At 47.3% G+C, this 18,211-nt stretch overlaps 1 protein-coding gene across 1 annotated transcript; it reads left to right on the top strand.

Annotated features, from left to right (window-relative positions):
* The first annotated feature begins 98 nt into the window (after positions 1 to 98).
* DDX27 (DEAD-box helicase 27) lies at positions 99 to 17,883 on the top strand. Its single transcript, XM_026503701.4, has 21 exons — positions 99 to 276; positions 1,794 to 1,940; positions 3,572 to 3,631; positions 3,884 to 4,049; positions 4,590 to 4,633; positions 4,759 to 4,845; positions 5,520 to 5,625; positions 6,839 to 7,012; positions 7,666 to 7,816; positions 10,284 to 10,383; positions 10,554 to 10,695; positions 11,592 to 11,745; positions 12,578 to 12,659; positions 12,755 to 12,932; positions 14,121 to 14,227; positions 14,409 to 14,511; positions 16,020 to 16,114; positions 16,195 to 16,318; positions 16,859 to 16,946; positions 17,508 to 17,582; positions 17,709 to 17,883. Exons 1-21 carry the CDS (start codon positions 181 to 183, stop codon positions 17,725 to 17,727), a joined length of 2,298 nt encoding a protein of 765 aa, XP_026359486.2. The 5' UTR covers positions 99 to 180; the 3' UTR covers positions 17,728 to 17,883.
* Positions 17,884 to 18,211: the final 328 nt, after the last annotated feature.

The following is an 18,211-nucleotide window of genomic DNA, read 5'->3' as shown; positions in this document are numbered from 1 at the left end:
CACCCGAAACCACCTCCCAGATTGCCGCGTGCGCACTTGGCGCTCGAAGGAGGGAGCGCCGCGGGGCCTTCCCCCAAGCGGAAGTGATGTCAGCACATGCGCAGTGACGACGAGGAGGCAGTCCGAAAGTAAGGGCTGGCCTGCGTGAGAGCTGATTTCCGGAAGTGGGGCAACGGCAGCATGCTTGAGGAGTTGGGTTTAATCGGGACCATAGGCGAAGATGACGAAGTGCCGGGGGATCCTGAGTCTGACTCCGGGGACGAGGAGGAGGAGGAGGTATGAGTTGATCGGGGTTGGGGGCGCGGTGGCGTGCAGTCGGATTTCCGTGACTGCTTGCCTTCTCCGTGATTCCTCGGGCCCCTGCCCCTAGCTTCTCAGCATCCTCCTGCCAGGTCGGCAAGTGTCCTGGAAGGGGACCCCGAGATCTTCCTCAGTTTGGTCACCAACCGCTTTTGCTCACTTCTGCGCCTTGCCGGTAACGCGCCGTGTGGTGTTGGCGAGCTCAGTACCCCTTCACTGATGTTGAATCCAGGCTCTGTGTAATAGAGCTCCAGAGGCGAAGCCAGTCGTGGTTCCTGATCAGGGGTTCGTTCATTAAGCCAGTATTTATTGACATGGAGGCCATGGGACACCCAGGTGGAGGTGTCTGCAGGCTACACCTAGTGTTCAGCGTTCGGGACGCAGTAGTGAACAAGATGGGCAAGGACACCACTCTTCTGAAGCTTATGCCGGGTGGGAGGAGGGTTACAGACGTTAAGCAGTGTGGCAATTAAAAGAGGAACAGTGTCATGAAAAAGGTGCTCAACCTACAAAGATCCAGCCCGGGTGTTTGCCCCACTGTAGCCTCATCTGCCTACAGACACCTCCGCGCGGGTGTCCCACGGCCTCCACGAATTCAGCTTCACCAAAGCTAACTCGGGTCTCCCTCACCTTCCCAACCTGCTCCATCTCAAGCCAGAAACCTAAGCGTCATCCTTTACAGCGTCTTCCTTCTCACTCCCCTCCAGTTTCATTCAGACTAGCTCAGGAATCGCCCTTTAATTTTTCCCCCTTTCTCCTAGCCTACCCTAGCCCAAGCCACTGCCACCTTGTGCCTGGAGACCCAGCAACCTGAGGTACCTGGTCTCCAGCTCTTTCTCTCCCCCCTCCCCCATTCACTACTTAGCAGCTGGAATGATCTTTTCATTTCTTGAATGGAAAACTATCATTAAAAAGTAGTGGAGCAAATATGGCAAATGATAATACCAAAGTCAAAATATGAAGTGCTGTACAGCTATCAATAGTTCCACTATGTAATCATTATTAATAATAAACTTTAGGGTGAGAGTTCTTATGAGATTGTTTAAAGTGAAGAACAAAGGTCAGTGTAGCACTTTCTAGTTCTCAGAAGCCATAATTCAGCCAGCCTTCCTTCCTTTCCAGTTTTTAGATGAATGGGTTTTTGTGTTTCTAACTTAATTGAATTGCTGCAAGAGAAAAGCGTCTGTATGATATTGATTCCTTTGAAACTTTTTGAAGATTTGCCTAAAGGCCTCCTGTGTGATCAGTTTTTGCACCTATTCCGTGTTTGTTCGGAACGCACACTCTCCAGTGGTAGATGCCGCCTTGTCTATATGTTCACAGGAATGAAGCTCATTGATTGTGCTCTTCAGATTTTCTGCACTTATTTTTTGTCTGCATGATCTGTAAGTTACTGAGAGAGCTGTGCTAAAATCTCCCATGACAACCGTAGATTCCTATTGTGTGTTCTTTCATCTCAGCGCCGTAGTCATCCTGCTTCTCCCTCTTCCCAGGGGCCCATTGTGCTGGGAAGAAAGCAGAAAGCCTTGCAGAAGAACCGCAGTGCTGATTTCAACCCTGACTTCATTTTCACTGAGAAGGAGGGGGCATATGATGGCAGCTGGGCCATGGCTGATGTCATGAGCCAGCTCAAGAAGAAGGTGAGAACGGACAGTGATAGGCAGTTCCGGGCCGTGGGCTGTTAAGGTTGGACAGTAGGTTTCAGGGTCTAACCTCTCTGCTTTTTGCCGTCTGCTTACATTCAGCAAATGCTGGAACTCTTGGAAATATGTGGTATAGTTTTGAGGGGGTGGGGAGAAGCAGGCACAAGTAACCCCGTCTTGATTAAAACCGAAGTGTAAAATGTGGCAACATAGATTCTATTACAGACTAGTTAAAACACATGAATATTTTACAGTATCAGAAATATCTTATTTCCTTCGTTAGAAGATATCCATGATGGCTTTTCCTCGAGGAGGGTGTGGCGAACTTAGATTAACTTCAGTATATATTGAGGGAGACCTTCCTGATATTATACACCTAAAATGTGAGAAAAATGTTTTAGAGGGAATCTGATTACTGGTCTAATGGTTTAGGAATACCAAATATTACGTATAAATTGCTTGACTTAAAAAAAATGAGCGTAGCTATGTTAAAATGGTCTCTTTATAGGTGTTCCCTCCTTGTTTTGAATACTAGAGAGAAACTTTTGTTACTTTAGTTTGTAACAAAGAACAGTCTGGCGTGCACCCTTGGTAGTAGTGTTTTGATCTGTCCCACAGATACTGTCATTCTGTCACTTGCCAGGTGATCTCACTGTTTAGGGTCCCTGGTTCCCCCACAGCATAGCCAAGGCTGCCACAAATGTCACTGTCATCTGCTTATTTGCCAAGATCCCATGTTTTCCTTTGAATCTGGTGAGCGAGCTAGAAGACGCATCAGCATTGTTTTCCATTCCATGGGCCTCAGAGAAGTACTGCCTGCTCAGAGCTATTTACTCCCTACTCTGTTGGTGTGGTGATAAAATAAACCCGCATTGCCTCTTCATGGTCGCCTGCACAGGATTTCTTTGTGATTTTTTTTTTCCTTTTCAGTATTTTTTCAGAGAATGCCAGAAAAATTTTCCTTTTTCAAATTAATTATGAAGTGTTTGTTCCCCTGTTCCACGTTTTGATGAAAGTTCACTCCAGGTTCACTTAACAAGTATTACGTTTGTTCCCAGGTCTGGGCATATAGACCCCATGTAATTAAAGACTTGGTCTTACAAAGCTTGCAGGCCAGCAGGGTAGAAGATAAGTAAACAAATAATTACACAGTTAATTATAGTTGTGGCAAATACTGTGGCAGTTCAGGGTGCTTTGAGCATATATGAGGGAGGCCTGCCATTACTTACCCTTTCTAAAAGTTTTAGCAGTATCCAGCATTACCGGAGTTTCCTTTGATTTCAGTATTTAATTGCTAGGCTAAATTTTGTCTGATTAGCGTGGGGAAGGGTTTTTCTAAGTAGCATTCAGATAAATAAATGTGACATCTCTTGGTAATTCTATTCTTCTAAATTGTAAACACCTTCTAAAATGTGGATGTTCTTGGTTCCAAGTAAAGGTTTTTCACACTTGACTCTTTATTTGTTACGTTGTTTGGTGGTGGTTGTGAATAATCTGCAGATTGATTAATCTGTCCAAGGACAGACAAGCCTCTTCTATATTAACGTTGGAGACCCAGCCCTCAGAGAAACCTTGCTTTGTGTCTTTCCCATATATGTCTTTCTTATTCATCTTATTTTTATCTGCAGAGGGCAGCCACTACATTAGATGAGAAGATTGAGAAAGTCCGCAAGAAAAGGAAAACAGAGGTGAGAAAGCAGAGCAGGTGCTTCTCCGTGTAAAGCCCGGAGCTTTGCCCTCCACACGACCCCACCATTTTTCTTTAAGCCTGAATTGGAGTGCGGCGGTGCACACAGGCTTCTCTGTGTGTCTGTTCTTAATAATCACTGAGAGTCCACAGAGCGCTCTGCCCAGGCCGGAGAGCATGGTAATGCTCTTCAGAGGTTCTGGATTTCCTGAAGTTTGTAGTTGCCTTGCTTCACTGTAATATTTTTTTCCAGGATAAAGAAGCCAAGTCTGCGAAGTTAGAGAAGGTGAAAGAAGCAAAGGAGGGCTCTGAACCGGAGGAGCAGGAAGACTCTGAAGGGAAAGATGAGGAAGGCCCAGAAGACGAAGACTCAGAGACGGATTACTCGTCAGCTGATGAGAACATCCTCACCAAAGCAGGTAGGCACCACAGAGGCGCTGTAGGAAACGGGGGCAGGAAATTGGAAAGAGTCCACCTTTCCTTTGTAGGATTTCCTGTGTTCTACACAGTCACATTTAAGATCTCCAGGTCGAACTCCTTCTAGCTTCCCGTTTTTCGTGGGGTTTTGTTAGGGTGGGTGTACTTCGCCGGCAGACTGTACCCTTTTCCTCCTCCTCAGCCCCGCACAGCTGCTGGCACCTCTAAGACTCAGACTTATTTGGGGTTATAGGTCCCCCACATCCCACCGGGCCACGTAGTGGGTGCTCCATAAATATTTCTTGCAGAAGTGAGTGCTCAGGCATGATAATAGAGTGCAGTGGTTGAGAGCCTGGTCTCTGGTACTTGCCGAGTTTGCTGCACGCTGTCCTCACCGTCAAACGAGGCTAATGACAGTAGCTCCCTCAGGCTGTTGTGTGGGTTCAGTGAGGTATCCACGGAAGGCACTTAGGACAGCGGCTGGCAGATTATAGATGCTCAGTAAGTATGAACGCTGATGGTCGTTCTGTTTTTCTCCACAGACACACTCAAAGTAAAGGAGCGGAAGAAGAAGAAGAAAGGACAGGTGAGCATGAGCGTGGAAGACAGCATACAGCGTATTTTTGCAGCCTGACAGGACTTTAAGGCCAGTTAGTTTCCTCAGGCCCATTTTGCTGAATTCTCGTTCTATCTTTTGATTTCCCGGTGTAGGAAACAGGAGGATTTTTTGAAGATGCATCTCAGTATGATGAAAACCTCTCATTCCAGGACATGAACCTTTCCCGCCCTCTCCTGAAGGTAGTGGCTTCTTTCGGCAACCATGGGATTATTGCAGTCACCCTGCCCTAAACTGGGCTCTTTGCCTCCCTAAATTCTGTTGTCCACACAGCTGCCAGAGAACCCTCTTAAAAAGTTCCATGTTGGCCTATAAGGCCCTGCCCTTTTTGGTCTCCTCTGGTGAGGTCTCCTAGCACGCATTCTGCTCTGGCCACCTTGGGCTCCTCCCTGGCCCTCAAACAGGTTAGGCGTTTTCTTCCTCAGGGCCTTTGCACTTACTGTTCCCTCTGCCTGGAAGGTTTTTCCAGCGATCTGGTTGGGGTGCTCCTCGCCTCTTTCAGGGTTCTACTCAGCATCCTCTGCTCAATGGGACTTTCCCTGACCCTACTGTAAATCGTACTCGTCCCCCGCCTCCTGGACTGCTGTGGTTTTCTCCATATGGCATGTAATGGTGTTTGGTCTTTTTTCCTACCAGTCTGTAAGATTGCCAAGGGCAGGGTCTTTATTTCTTTGGTTTACTGCTATATCTCAGTGCCTTGAACAGGTCTCCGACATGGTTGGCACTCGATGAATGTTTGTAGAATGAATGACTGGGAGGGACTGAAGCAGTTACCGCCTGTGGGGAAACCTGCCTTGTTTGTTTCCTGCTGAGACTCCTCCTCTCCATCCTGTCTGACTTCGTCTTTTCTCTTCAGGCCATTACAGTCATGGGCTTCAAGCAGCCCACCCCAATCCAGAAGGCCTGCATACCTGTGGGTCTGTTGGGGAAGGATATCTGTGCCTGTGCAGCCACTGGGACAGGTAAAAAGGATAGTGACTTGGGGGGGCGAGGAGAGGAGGAGGCAGGAGGAGGCTGTTCAACCTGCAGTAGGGGTCTAGGTTGATCTACCCCAGGGCCACTTGGCTAAATATGCAAATACACATTGTAATGCAATAACACTATAACCCTAACCCTGTTAAAAACCTCAACATACATTTTCCTATTTCTCTAAGTACTCTTCACTTTTAAAATATGGTTGTATGGTATTCTATTACATAACTGTTTCTACTCTATAATTAACTTCGTTAATATACAACATTGTGATGAACATTCTTTTCATAGAATCTTTACTCCTATGACTGGGGCTTATGTATAAATAAAAGTGACCTTCATGAGACTCCCTGAAATCTGTGACCTATAACTATCGTATTAGGGTGTCTCTGTGCTTGTGATCTCTTGTTGCTGCCATAATAGGAGTAAAGTTTTTTTTTTTTTTTAATTTAAGAGGGGCAGGGAGAGAGGGTAAAGGAGAGAGAGAATCCTCAAGCAGACTCCCCGCTGAGAGCAGAGCCCAATGCAAGGCTCTATCCCACGACCCTGAGATCACGACCTGATCCGAAATCAAGAGTCAGACACCCAACCAACTGAGCCACCCAGGTGCTGCAATAGGAATAAAGATTTTATGAAACAGACGTTCATCATGGTGTTGTAGGTCAGTACAGTTAATTATAGAAGTAGTCACATGATAGAATTATTATGCAACCATTTAAAAATAAAGAAACAGGAAATACGTTTTTTTTTTTTTTAAGTGATCTCTACATCCAGTGTGGGGCTCAAACCTGTCACCCCAAGATCAAGAGCTGTATGTTCTAGCAACTCAGCCAGCCACGTGCCCCTGTTATGCTTTTTTTGAAAGGGGATTACTGAACAGAATATATAGTGTTATTGCATTAAATTTTTTATTTTTATATTTTTGTCCATTAAGAAAAATATTGGCAATCTCGATAACATTATGTTAATGTTTATCTCTGGTTGGCAGAGTTGTGGGTGATTTTTATTATTTTCATATTTTTTTGTACTTCTCAGATTTTTTACATTGACCCTGTGGTTTAAAACCAGAAAAAAAGCTTATTAAAAAAAAAGTTGCTTAATTTCCGCCTGAGCAGATAGGTAGGTTTTCTGGGCTCAGGTGAAAATCTGAACCTTGAAGGGACTGAAGCTCGTCTCACTGTTTTCTGCTGCCTTCTTCTCCAGGTAAAACCGCTGCTTTCGCCCTGCCCGTCCTGGAGCGTCTGATCTACAAACCCCGCCAGGCTCCGGTCACACGCGTGCTCGTGCTGGTTCCCACCCGAGAGCTGGGCATCCAGGTGCACTCCGTCACCAAGCAGCTGGCTCAGTTCTGCAACATCACCACCTGCCTGGCCGTGGGTGAGTGTCTGACGCCCCTGAGAGACTGTGAAGTGGGGCGGGGGGGCCCACCATCTGAGGATGACGGGTACCAGGAAGGCCTTCCTATGATTAAACCCACTTGAAAAACCAGATGAGGTGTTTTCAGAGTAGAGAGTTGGGGGGAGGGGAGAGGGTTTCACTGAGATTTCACCAGCCTTAAAAAATGAAACTTCAGAATTCAGGGCAAAAAAATTTTCTTGGGACTGAACAAATTTAGGATGTAATTTCTTCCTTCTATGAATAAAGAATCAAATATTTGGGGCAGATTTTTTCTGATGATGTTCTATGGTACTGTTCACCAACCTTCACGTGACCCTCCCTCTGCAGTGGGAAGGCAAAGGTGATGGAGAAATCATTTGCTTTCGCAGCTGCTTCTGTCAGTCCTTGGGTGTTTGAGTCCTTCTGTTCTGAAGTGCCTTCATGTCATCATCTTTTTTCACACTTAGCACAGTTGTAATGAAATAATCTGTTTCTCCCAACATCTTGTAAAATCCACACAAGCGGGGCCTTAGTCAGTCTCGTTCTCTGCTGTTTCCCCTGCATCTGGCACGGGACGTGGCAGGTGGCAGGGCCCGGTCCATGCTGTTGAACAACTGACTGACTCGGCCACCTGGCGGGGCTCTTCTCTGCAGGAGGCCTGGACGTGAAGTCTCAGGAAGCAGCTCTGAGGGCAGCGCCTGACATCCTCATCGCCACCCCAGGCCGGCTCATCGATCACCTCCACAACTGCCCTTCCTTCCACCTGAGCAGCATTGAGGTGCTCATCCTGGATGAGGCTGACAGGTACATCTGAAACGGTGGGGCCCCAAGTGCTCCGGGGTCCTGGGGGCCGCACCCCAGAAGAGAACCTGCCTCTGCATGATTCTTCATGGATCTTGCCATAGCCATGCGTGCGATGCCAATTCAGCTGCTCACATGTGGACATCTGTTCATTGTTCGTCTCGATTATCCTGCTTTTTTTCTCTCTAATGGGACGGTTAAGAGGGAGGGTAGATCAAATTCTGGTTCTACCGTTTCCTAACAGAGATTTGGAAATATTATTTAGGTTCTTTTTTTTTTTTTTAAGATTTTTAAAATTTTTAAGTAATCCCTATACTCAACATGGAACTCGAACTCACAACCCTGACATCAAGAGTATCCTGCTCCGGGGCGCCTGGGTAGCGCAGTCATTAAAGCGTCTGCCTTCGGCTCAGGGCGTGATCCTGGCGATCCGGGATCGAGTCCCACATCAGGCTCCTCCGCTGGGAGCCTGCTTCTTCCTCTCCCACTCCCCCTGCTGTGTTCCCTCTCTCGCTGGCTGTCTCTCTGTCACATAAATAAATAAAATCTTTAAAAAAAAAAAAAAAAAAAAAAAAAAAAAAAAAAAAAAGAGTATCCTGCTCCACCGGCTGAGCCAGGCAGGCGCCCCTGTTATGTGGATTCTAAAGCAAATCTCTTGTTTGTAAGTGAGGGGTAAGAATAATACCCCCTCATGGTGTTGAGGATTCAAGGAGTAATACAGGTAGAGTGCCAGTGCACGGTGAGGATTGAACAGCCTCTGTTACTGTGGTAGGGGACCCCCTCCCCCCCTTTCTCTCATATGGGTCCCATCTGCTCACCTCTTTCCTTCATGACCGAACAGAATGAACCTCAGTGAACTGGACTCGTGATCAAAGTGGAGGCAGGGGAAGGAGGCCACAAATAACCCCAAAGCCTGTGCAGGTTTACTCTCCAATTAAAGCATCTCCACACTAAACAGGTCTGGAGCCGGGCTTCGGACCCCGTACGCCCCTCCCTCTTCCCACGTCCGTGCATGGCAGCTCCGTCCTCCCAGTGGGTCAGGCCAGAATCCTTTGCATCACTCTTGTGGCCTCATCTCCCACCACACAGCGTCCATTGGGAAGTCCTGTCAGCACAGCCCCACGTCAGGGCTTCTGCGCTTGCTGTCCCCTCAGTTTGGAATGACCTGTACCTCCTCAGGTTCTGCTCCAGTTGTCACTTACCCGAAGCACCTTTGCTGACCACTGTCTGAACAGTTCCTGCTTCCCGTCCTCTGAGGTGCTGTGCCTCTCCAGCCTCCCACATTGTCGCCTGAGTGCCTGTGTGGTGGTTGTGACCTCCTCTCCCCTGGACCATATTGTGAAGGGCCGGCTTCGTGGTGCTTGCTGCTCTGTGCCCAGGGTTGTGTCTGGTATCTAGCAGGTGCTCAGTAAGTGTTTGTTGAATAACCGATTGGATCCCCCAGAGCAAATGAACCATTCTTGAGTCATGAGGGAGGTAAAGGAGATCTTCCTGAGCAAAGGGAATGTAATCTGATCACAGTTTTAAAGGGGAAGAAAATTGTATTCTTAAAAAATGTTAAAGTCTCAGAAGACCAAGAAAGGCTGCATGTTTCCTATTAAAGAGATCAAGGACCATGACAACTCAATGTGGTACGTGATGCTCGACTGGAGCCTGAACTGGGGGAAGAACTGTGAAGGATTGAGTCAGCTGAACAAATTGGAGTCAAAGTAATCCTACTGATTAATATTATCTACAAAGAGAAGAAGGTTCCTTTACAGCAAAGAGAACTGGCCGATGCCACGTCAACCATGTGATCAAACTCACGTCAGTGGTACTGGAGCAAACGGACGGTCTGTGTCTCTCGATGTTGAGGGAAGTGCACAGCCGCGCCGCTGTACCTTCTCGCTGCGATGAGTTAACCGAATCCAGTCACTGGGAACTGAGCAGACAAAGACAGAATGTGAAAGCTTAAGGAGACTTCTCTAGATTAAGGGAGACTAAAGAAACATGACAACCAATGCAACATAGGAACTTTGGTTTCCTGGATTAAAAAAATAAAAAGATCGCTATAAAATGACATTTTGGGGACAGTGAGGGATATTTGAATTTGGACTGTACTTCAGGTATTATTCAAACACTTAAATGTTTGGGGTGTGACAATGACATGATGGCTGTATAGGGAGAAGGTCCTTTCTTAGGGAACGTGTGCTGAGATCGTTAGGGGGAAGGTGTTGTGATGTCTGCCACTTACTTATATACAGTTCAGCAAAAAGAAAAAAGGAGATAAAACAAATGTGGCCAAATGCTAGTTCTTGATAAATCTTAGTGAAAGGGTAACCTAACAATATTAATACATGGGTAAATAAATGAGCCTGAAGCATAACCAGTTACAACATCAGAACATCAGCTTGTCCGATGTTTTCTGTCCGTCATTGTGACAGATGCAAACTCAGTCCATTTCTCTTGATTCCTTCTCCCTCCTCATCAGGATGTTGGACGAGTACTTCGAGGAGCAGATGAAGGAGATCATCCGGATGTGTTCCCACCACCGCCAGACCATGCTCTTCTCAGCCACCATGACAGATGAGGTGGGCCATAGGAATTCTGCTTGGCTGGGTGAATGGACGGATGCAGAGGACCCAGGCTGGACTGCAGGGGGTGGCCTGGGGCAAGTGTGGCTTGCCTCCACCTCTACTCCCACCCCCTACCCCCTGCCTCCTGGCAGGCCAGTGAGCATCCCTGTGTTTGTCCTGGGCAGGTAAAAGATCTGGCTTCTGTTTCCTTGAAGAATCCTGTCCGAATATTTGTCAACAGCAACACGGACGTGGCCCCCTTCCTGCGGCAGGAGTTCATCCGGATCCGGCCGAATCGGGAAGGCGACCGGGAAGCCATTGTGGCAGGTGAAAGCCCAGGGAGGGACTGGACAGGGGGGTGCTGGACTCCCTTGGCCTTCTGGGTGGCACACTCAAGCGGCTGGGTGTTGCCTGGCACCTGCTCTGATGGACTTCCCTGACCTGCTGTGTGGTACTGCCGTTAATGTGCTCTGCCACTTTGGCCATGGGTCCTTCCTCCCTTTCTTCTGTCATCTCACCTCCCTTCCACTGTCCAGTCCTCCTTAGGTCCTACTGAACACCCAACTACTTCCTCCACAACTGCCCCTCTGGCCCTTGTTTCAAGCTGCTGACTCTTTCCTGAATTGTTGCAGTGGCCTTGGACTTGGCTCCTACTCCCACTCTTGTCCCTTGCTGACCCATTCTCCACACTGCAGATCATTTAAAATGATCATTTACAAGCGAACATTCACCCATGTTTCCTCCCTATTTACAACTGTCGGGTGTCTCCCGTTGCTCTCAGACCACAGTCTACACTCCTTAGTGAGTCCGGTACAGCCCTCTGGGACTTGGCCCCTGCCTGCCTGGATGCCCAGCCACACTCTTGCTTTCGTTCTCTCAAAGCCACCAAGCTTGTCCTTCCTTGCGGCCTTCACATTTGCTCCTTCCTCTGGCTGGAATCTTCCCCCAAATCTTGTGAACAAGCCTGCCCTGTCATTCAGCCTAACATCACCTCTTAAGAGAGGCCAGCCCTAAAGCTGTGTCCCCATCTTTCCTTCATTCTCTCACAGCATTTGTCACCTTTGGGAATTGGGAATTGGCCTCTCTTCTGTGCCCTGGAATGTGAGCCTCACAAGGCAGGGACCTTGCCTCTCTCCCCCGGTGCCAGCCACAGCAGCCACTTCACAGGTGTGGAGGGTGTATGTATTGGAAGTGGCTTCCAGCTCACTCCTCTCTCCCCCCAGCTCTGCTGACAAGAACCTTCACTGACCATGTGATGCTGTTCACCCAGACCAAGAAGCAGGCCCACCGCATGCACATCCTTCTGGGGCTCATGGGGCTGCAGGTGGGCGAGCTCCACGGCAACCTGTCACAGACGCAGCGGCTGGAAGCCCTCCGGTAAGCTTTGGGAGGCTCAGGCTCCCACCCATCCTTCAGAGAGGGCTCTCCTCATAGAGACAGAGAAAATAACCACCCAGAGGTCACGTTAGAGAGATTGCAGGGGATGCAGATGGCACAGTTCCCCACTTTCAAGATTTTAGTCCAGCTGCTGTAAGGTTATGTCTTAGATACATTCGGAACTCCTCGTAGTCTTGCAGAAGCCCCAGGGCTCGAGTGTTGGAGCTGCTGAGTGGGGCCACAGCAGGAAATCCTGACTTGGGAAGGCACAGCACATGTCCTGTGTTCTGTAGCTTTTCCAGAGCAGTGGGCATACCTAGGTCTGATAGAACGAGATTTGAAATCAAAGCCAGCCACCATTTCCTAAGGATGTACTTTGCCATGTCCTGTGTTTTCCATGTATTTTTTGTTGTTAATTCTCGTAGAATGGAGTCATGCTTGTAGGCCAGGCGGGACCCTTTAGAATTCATCTGTCTGCATTTATCATAGGCAGCTGAAAGGTATTTTCTTAAAGAAAGGCTGCTTTGAATGCTGAGACATTTGCATACGCTACTTCTACAGTCTAGCTCTGTGGTTCCCGAACTTTCGTATTTGTAGGAGTTGGGGCTTAAGGTGGTATAAACCAAACTGTGTTTGTTCTACGTCACAGGATGTTTACGTTGTCGCGTATTAGACGGTCTGACGTTTAGGATCTCTCTTAGATTATCACTGACAATCTGTACTCTCCTGGTTGAATTCAAAAGGATTTGTGTTCTCTCTTCTGGCTCAGGCTCCTGTGGAGCATTTTCGGGGTTGAGTATCTAGGTGAACATCTGTTTGTGGCTATTTCCAGGCGCTTTAAGGACGAACAGATCGACATCCTTGTGGCCACAGATGTGGCAGCTCGTGGCCTTGACATCGAGGGTGTTAAAACGGTGAGTAGCCCCCATCTTCCTTGAACTTTTGGTGGGAGTCTTTTTGCCTCCTTGTGTCCTCTCTCCAACTCCCAGGTCTGACTTTGACCTTCCAGGTAATTAACTTCACGATGCCCAACACCATCAAGCATTACGTGCACCGGGTGGGACGAACAGCACGGGCGGGTAGGGCTGGGCGCTCAGTGTCTCTGGTGGGAGAAGAAGAGCGGAAGACGCTAAAGGAGATCGTGAAAGCCGCCAAGGCCCCCGTGAAGGCCCGGGTACTTCCCCAAGGTGAGTGGGCACTACTGCAGCAGCTCACGGCGGTTGGGGTGGACAGGGAGGGTCCTAGACCAGACTCTGTGGGACAGAGCCAGGAGTAGGGGGTCATAGGTGAGAGTAGTCAGGAGCCGGATTTGGACTCCAGTCCTGCAGCTTCCTTGCTGAGTGACCCTGGACCGGTCTCACCTTGCCCTCTGTGTCTCTCTCTGTGTGAAAGGGAATGAGACAGACTTACGCCTCGACTGCCCCACTCATAGGTTACTTTCCAACCTTTGGGAAGAGAAGCCTCCTTCTTGGGGCAAAAGCCCTATTAATCACCGCGCCCCCCCCCCCCCTTCCTTTTGGTGGGGGAAAGAGGTCAGCACTTACTTGTTCTAGATGTCTTTCATTCATTTCCTTCTCATCTGTAGGGTCACATCCTTTGTTTTTTAAATTTATAAAAATAATATATATTCAGTGTTAGAAATTAGCAAATAAAAGCCAAAGTGTAATTGCTTGTGGAAGGGCTCACCACTGTTAGCATTTAGGCACATATCCTTTGAGACCTTTATTCCATTCATACGTGTCTTTTTTTCTTTCTTTTTTTTTTTCAGTTTCACTTAATTCATTCCCTCTAGCAGTTATGGAGTACTACCAAGTGCCCGGTGCTGTTTATTCTATCCTAGGTATTAGGGATATAGCAGGAAACAAAACAGCTGATACTCTGGTGGGGAAAAGACAATAAATAATAAGAGTAGATGTGATCCAGAATGACAGGAGGAGAGATGCTGCTTTCGAAAGCTGTTTAGGAAAGGCATCTGAACAGATGGCATTTGAGCTGAGTCCTAGATAAGAATGAGGCAGCTGTGAGTGGTCTGCGGACAGTGTGCCAAGCAGAGAAAACCAGGGCAAAACCTCTGAGGCAGGAACAGACGTGGTGTGAGTCAGAGTCAAGGAAGAGCCAGAGAGGGCCTAGGGCACGGTGAACAAGGGCAGAGATAGAAGCTCCGAGGGCAGGGACCACATGTAGGAGTTTGGAATTTATTCCAAGAGCAACAGGCTCTTTGGGGGGTGGGATGGGGGTGTGTGTTGTGAAGCAGAGAAGTCACCCATAAGAAACCCCAATTCTCTTTTGTCACTAAACGCACATCTGTATTATTTTCATCAGTTACACAGTATTTATCCTTACTTAAAAATTTTTGTTGTTCTCTTCCCTTTGAGATGTCATTCTCAAATTCCGGGATAAGATTGAGAAGATGGAGAAGGACGTGTATGCAGTTCTGCAGCTAGAGGCCGAGGAGAAAGAGCTGCAGCAGTCGGAAGCCCAGGTGGGGCTGCGCGGAGGGTGGGGGGCCTGCAGGGCTGGGCGGGAAGCAGGCTGTGGCAGCCTCTGCTGGTCCTGCCCTGACGAAACGCGGTGTCGGCCAGACGTGTGCCTTCCTGCAGCTGCCGTTCTACATATTATCAGACAGAGCTGTCATGGCAGCCATCCTTTTGCTCTCTCCACAGATCAACACAGCAAAGCGGCTCCTGGAGAAGGGGAAGGAGGCATCAAACCACGAGCCTGAGAGAAGCTGGTTCCAGACCAAGGAAGAGAGGAAGAAGGAAAAAAGTATGTTGGAGAGGTCCCTCAAAAAGCTGAACACAGAATTCTCCTAGAACTCAGCAAGGCCACTGCTAGGTCTATTCCCAGAAGAACTGAGAACAGGACTCAGAGGCACACTGTATGCCAGTGTCCACTGAAGCATTATTCACAGTAGCCAAGGGCTAGAGGCGACCTGTGTCTGTCAGCAGATGAACAGTTACGCGAAACGGGGTATGCGTGTACGATAGAATATGGTTTAGCCGTAATGAAGTTGGTACGCGCTGCAAGGGTGAACCTAAGTGACATGATCCAGATGCAGAAGGACAAATGGTTAATGATTCTTCTTATGTGAGGTAAATCCTTCGATGCAGAAAGTAGAAGAGAGATTACAGGGGTTGTGGGGAGGGAGTTATGAATGGTTACAGAGCTTCTGTTTGGGGATGATGAAAAAGTTACAGAAAGAGGTCATGGTGACAGTTGTGCAATACTGTGCATGTAATCAATGCCACTGAATTGTGTACTTCAGAATGGGTGAGGGGCGCCTGCGTGGTGCAGTTGTCTGACTGGGGTAAGTGTCCGACGGGGTTTCGGCTCAGGTCATGATCTCAGGGTCATGGGATCAAGCCCTGTGTCGGGCTCCACGCTTAGCACAGAATCTGCTTAAGACTCTCTCCCTCTCCCTCTCTTCCTGCTCACTCTCTCTCTCTCTCAAATATTAAAAAAAAAAAAAAATGGGTAAAATGGCAAATTTTATGTTCTATCTATTTTGCCACAATTTAAAAAGAACTAAGTCAGGAAGATTTTTATATGTATTCCCTGCCCTCCCTACCCCCTTTTTATCAAACAAATTCACATTTTTCTATACTTTGTTTTTTCAAGTTAATTTTGTAGCTTAGATTTTATCCAAGCACATACATAGCTGCCTTTTTTTTTTTTTTTTTAAATGGCTGCATGGTCTTCCATCATGTGGGTAGATTATAATTTATTTAATTAATTCCCTGTTGAGGGACATTGAGGTTGTTTATAATCTTTTCTTTTCTAACCATGCAGTGAGTTAACTGTACAAACGCCCCTTCACAATTAAACACGTGTATTTGATTTGCAGGATACATCCCCGAAAGTGAAATTGTAGGCCGGAGGATATGTGCATTTATTATTTTGTTAGGGATTGCAAAATTACCCTCCAAAGAGGTTGTACCAGCAATTTAAGAAATACTGCTTATGTCTGATGGGACAAAAAGGGTGCATGCATGTTAAATTTCTGTGTTAAACATAGATACAACTATATGGCAGGAAGGTCTGGGAGTATAAGTGAACCAAATCATCCTTCACAACACGAGGTAGATAACGAACGTCTCAAGTGGATTAATGGAGAAATAGTGGAAGAAGCGTGTTAGTGAGATGGAGGTGACCACCAGCAGAGAATGTGATTTGCTGCTTCTCATTTTGAACTTTTATGTACCAATTTAAAATGTGTACTTTTAAAAAAATATGTAAAATGGTACCTGAAATCGTGTACTCTCTCCTCATCCTAGTTGCCAAGGCTCTGCAGGAGTTTGACTTGGCCTTAAGAGGAAAGAAGAAGAGAAAGAAGTTTATGAAGGATGCCAAGAAAAAGGGGGAGATGACAGTAAGTGGCGGGGTCCCTGCTCAGTGGCATGGGTCAGGGCTTCCTGGTCTGTTCTGTACTCACATCATTCTTCCTTCCAGGCAGAGGAAAGGTCCCAGTTTGAAATCCTCAAGGCACAGATGTTTGCTGAGCGGCTGGCCAAGAGGAATCGCAGAGCCAAGAGGGCTCGAGCAATGCCTGAGGAGGAGCCAGCAAGAGGCCCTGGTAGGCAGATGGGGAGCCCACAGGAGCTGGTAGGAAGGTTCTCCCTGAAACTTGTGCTTCTGATCAGGGAGAAAATTGGAGGGATAATAAGAGCCCATATTTTTTGAGTAATGTGTGTACCAGTATGTACAGTTATTTTTGGGTTCTCAAGTGGTGAAGTGACCCCATGGTTAATGGGGAGAGCTAGGATCTGAACCCAGGCCTTTCTGACTCGAGCTTAAGTCCTTACAAACTGCCCCTTGGAGGAGCAGGTCAGAGTAAAAAGAAGTGAAGTCAGTCTTCAGCCCATTTCACATTTCAGTGGTTCTTTTCACTTTGAGACTGTGCAGTCATCCTTCGGAGTGGTTCATCACACCTGCCACTTCTGAATTCTTCATCCCTTTTCTGCTGGGATCCAATGATCCAATGTCTTGTTGCCATGTCAGTAAATCATCTGGTCAGAGCATCCACTGAACTTGGAACCATTACTCCGAGCGTAAGGATAGGATTTAGGAGCTTGGGCCAAAGAGGATATATCTAACCCATTCTTTCTGTGCACAGCCAAGAAACAAAAGCAGATGAAGAAATCTGTATTTGATGAAGAACTTACCAACACAAGCAAGAAGGCCCTGAAACAGTATCGAGCCGGGTAGAGTTTTAAGTCATCATAGGGCTCTTTGTATTTTAATCGAAGCTATACACCTTCTCCCTCCTGTCCTCCCCAATTCCCATATACTTGTAGCTTTATAATATATAATTTTAAGGGTTCCTGTCTAAACCACCCCCCTGCCCCCAGTTAAGCCCATCTCTGGATCCCAGGGTGAAAACAGGAGGAGAGTGTTAAGGCCCTCCTGCCTTGGAGGTGAAAATTTCTGGTTCAGAAGTAGACTTTTCTCTCAGGAGAGCTAGAAAGGCAAAGAATCCTGGTTTGCTCTTAGGAATGTGTTATACCCCCCCCCACCCCCACTCCAATATCCCTTGGACTGGGGTTGGATTGGGGATGGATGAAGCTTCTGGTCTTTTTTTTAAAGCTGGGCCCTGACTTCCACAGTCCCATATTATCAGGTGGAAACACCCGGTTTAGAACCTCAGGCCCCGAAAACGGTGCCTCGGTGATGCTACTGCTTCATGTGGGAGCTGGGTGGGGGCGGCAGTGAGACATTGTCCGTCTGTCCAGCTTCGTTTCAGCATCTCATCTTCTCACTTGCAGCCCCTCCTTTGAAGAAAGGAAAAAGTTGGGCTTGCCCCACCAGAGGCGAGGAGGAAACTTTAAGTCTAAATCCAGGTAATGTTTGCCGTTACGGAGGGCCAGAGGTTGTGCCTGTTTGGGATTGGACCTTTGATGGGAAAGCTCCTCCTTCCTCTTTCTGGCTTTGGAAGTTGGCCTTTACTCTGCGGATTTTCTTCATAGGTACAAGAGGAAGAAGTAGCTGTGTTGGCCTGAAGTTCATGGGGCAGCTCTTAGATCCCTTCCTTGTGGGAAGTCATCCTGGTTTGGTCTCTTCTCTCCATTTGTAAAAAAAAATTTTTTTTAAATGTAAAGTCTGTGTCATTTGTACATTAAAAAAAAGAACATAAGATCAGGGGATGGTGGTGGCATGCAGACTTATTTCCTAAGCATCCCTGTGAGTCAGCCAAGGCTCTTCTTGCTGATTAAGTTTCACATAAAGTTAAATGGGGGGTGCCTGGCTGGCTCGGAGGAGTGTACGACTCTTACCTTGGGGTTGTGAGTTTGAGCCCTGTGTAGGGTGTAGAGATTACTTAAATAAAACTTAAGAAAAAAAACCCCAAAACAAATGGAAGTATATTTTGGGAGGGAGAATAAACCAATCTGAATTGTGTATTTTATTCCTCTGTTCATCCCTCAGCATAGTCTACCCCATTTACTTCCTTTTTTTTTTTTTTAAGATTTTA

This window comes from Ursus arctos, unplaced genomic scaffold (assembly GCF_023065955.2).
Source record: "Ursus arctos isolate Adak ecotype North America unplaced genomic scaffold, UrsArc2.0 scaffold_16, whole genome shotgun sequence".
Taxonomy (NCBI): Eukaryota; Metazoa; Chordata; class Mammalia; order Carnivora; family Ursidae; genus Ursus; species Ursus arctos.
This window is presented reverse-complemented; position numbering and strand designations above follow the sequence as displayed.

Coding starts and splice junctions, on each gene's coding strand:
- DDX27 (XM_026503701.4), top strand. CDS start 181: ATGCTTGAGGAGTTGGGTTTAATCGGGACCATAGGCGAAGATGACGAA. Junction 1,941..3,571: donor TGAGCCAGCTCAAGAAGAAG/GTGAGAACGGAC, acceptor TTTTATCTGCAG/AGGGCAGCCACTACATTAGA. Junction 3,632..3,883: donor GCAAGAAAAGGAAAACAGAG/GTGAGAAAGCAG, acceptor ATTTTTTTCCAG/GATAAAGAAGCCAAGTCTGC.